The sequence below is a fragment of the Cotesia glomerata genome, unplaced genomic scaffold (genome assembly GCF_020080835.1).
Source record: "Cotesia glomerata isolate CgM1 unplaced genomic scaffold, MPM_Cglom_v2.3 scaffold_3348, whole genome shotgun sequence".
Lineage (NCBI taxonomy): Eukaryota > Metazoa > Arthropoda > Insecta > Hymenoptera > Braconidae > Cotesia > Cotesia glomerata.
Genome location: NW_025403938.1, coordinates 1 through 1000, shown reverse-complemented (window position 1 = coordinate 1000; position 1000 = coordinate 1). Strand labels below are relative to the sequence as shown.

General features: G+C 34.5%; 1 protein-coding gene across 1 annotated transcript; it reads left to right on the top strand.

Moving 5' to 3' along the window:
• Positions 1-5: 5 nt before the first annotated feature.
• Positions 6-735, top strand: LOC123274418 (transcription factor IIIB 90 kDa subunit-like; the record flags this gene model as incomplete). Its single annotated transcript, XM_044742025.1, has 1 exon — positions 6-735. A coding segment is annotated over one exon (729 nt), but the record flags the coding sequence as incomplete, so codon positions are not given.
• Between the last annotated feature and the right edge of the window lie 265 nt (positions 736-1000).

Below are 1000 nucleotides of genomic sequence, written 5' to 3'. Positions count from 1 at the left end.
TTGAGTTGGGACCGGACATAGCCTCGATGGGATTACCATCTTCATTTAGCGATTCACGCAATGCTAAAGAAGTAAATGAAAAAATTGATAAATTCAATAATGGGACTGGGGAGATAGATCTTAATGGATTGGACGATGATGAGTTGGATAGTTATATTTTGTCAGAAACAGAAGCTGGGAAGAAAAAAGTTATGGGGAATTCTGTGAACGCTGAATATTTGGAATTGCAAAAAGAAAAAGAGGAAAAAAGACTAAAAGCTATAGAAGAAGGAAAGCCGGAAAAGAAAAAACGTAGAACTGGAAACAGAAAAAAACAGTCTGTACCAGCTAATACTACTGGCGAAGCTATTGAAAAAATATTGCAAGAGAAGAGAATATCGTTGAAAATTAATTATGATGTTTTAGAAACATTGAAAGTTAATAAGAATAATACGCTGAGTAATAGTAAAAAAGACGCAGATGGAGAAACTGCAAGAAATAGGTTAGATAGTGTATCGGAAAATGAAGATACTGATAAAGATGTTAAATCAGTGGTGGATACGAGAACTGACGGAGAACATCACGAAGATGCTGATGCTGATGCTGATACTGGAGAACAAGTTGAGGATGAAGAAGAAACCGTAGGTTACGATTATGATGATGAACATTTGTCTGCAAGGAATATTTTAAAACAATATTCGAAAGAAGATGATTTTGATGATTATGCGGACGATTATGAAGGTGAAGAATATTAGATTTTTTAGATATTAAAATATCCCCGTGGACTATTCCTCAACTATGATTACTACCACTGGAGCTGAGAATGTAGATGTCCAATACTGAACTTTGTCCGCAAATATGTACTTGGAACAATATTATGGTAAATCAAATTTATTCCAGTGACTTGTATCAGTCTAGCAGCATAACTGAGAACTAATGAGGACTAACTTAGACAAGAAAGAAAAGTAAAATTTAACCAAGGATCCTCGTATTGTCAGATAGCTTACTTACGTGAAAAAGA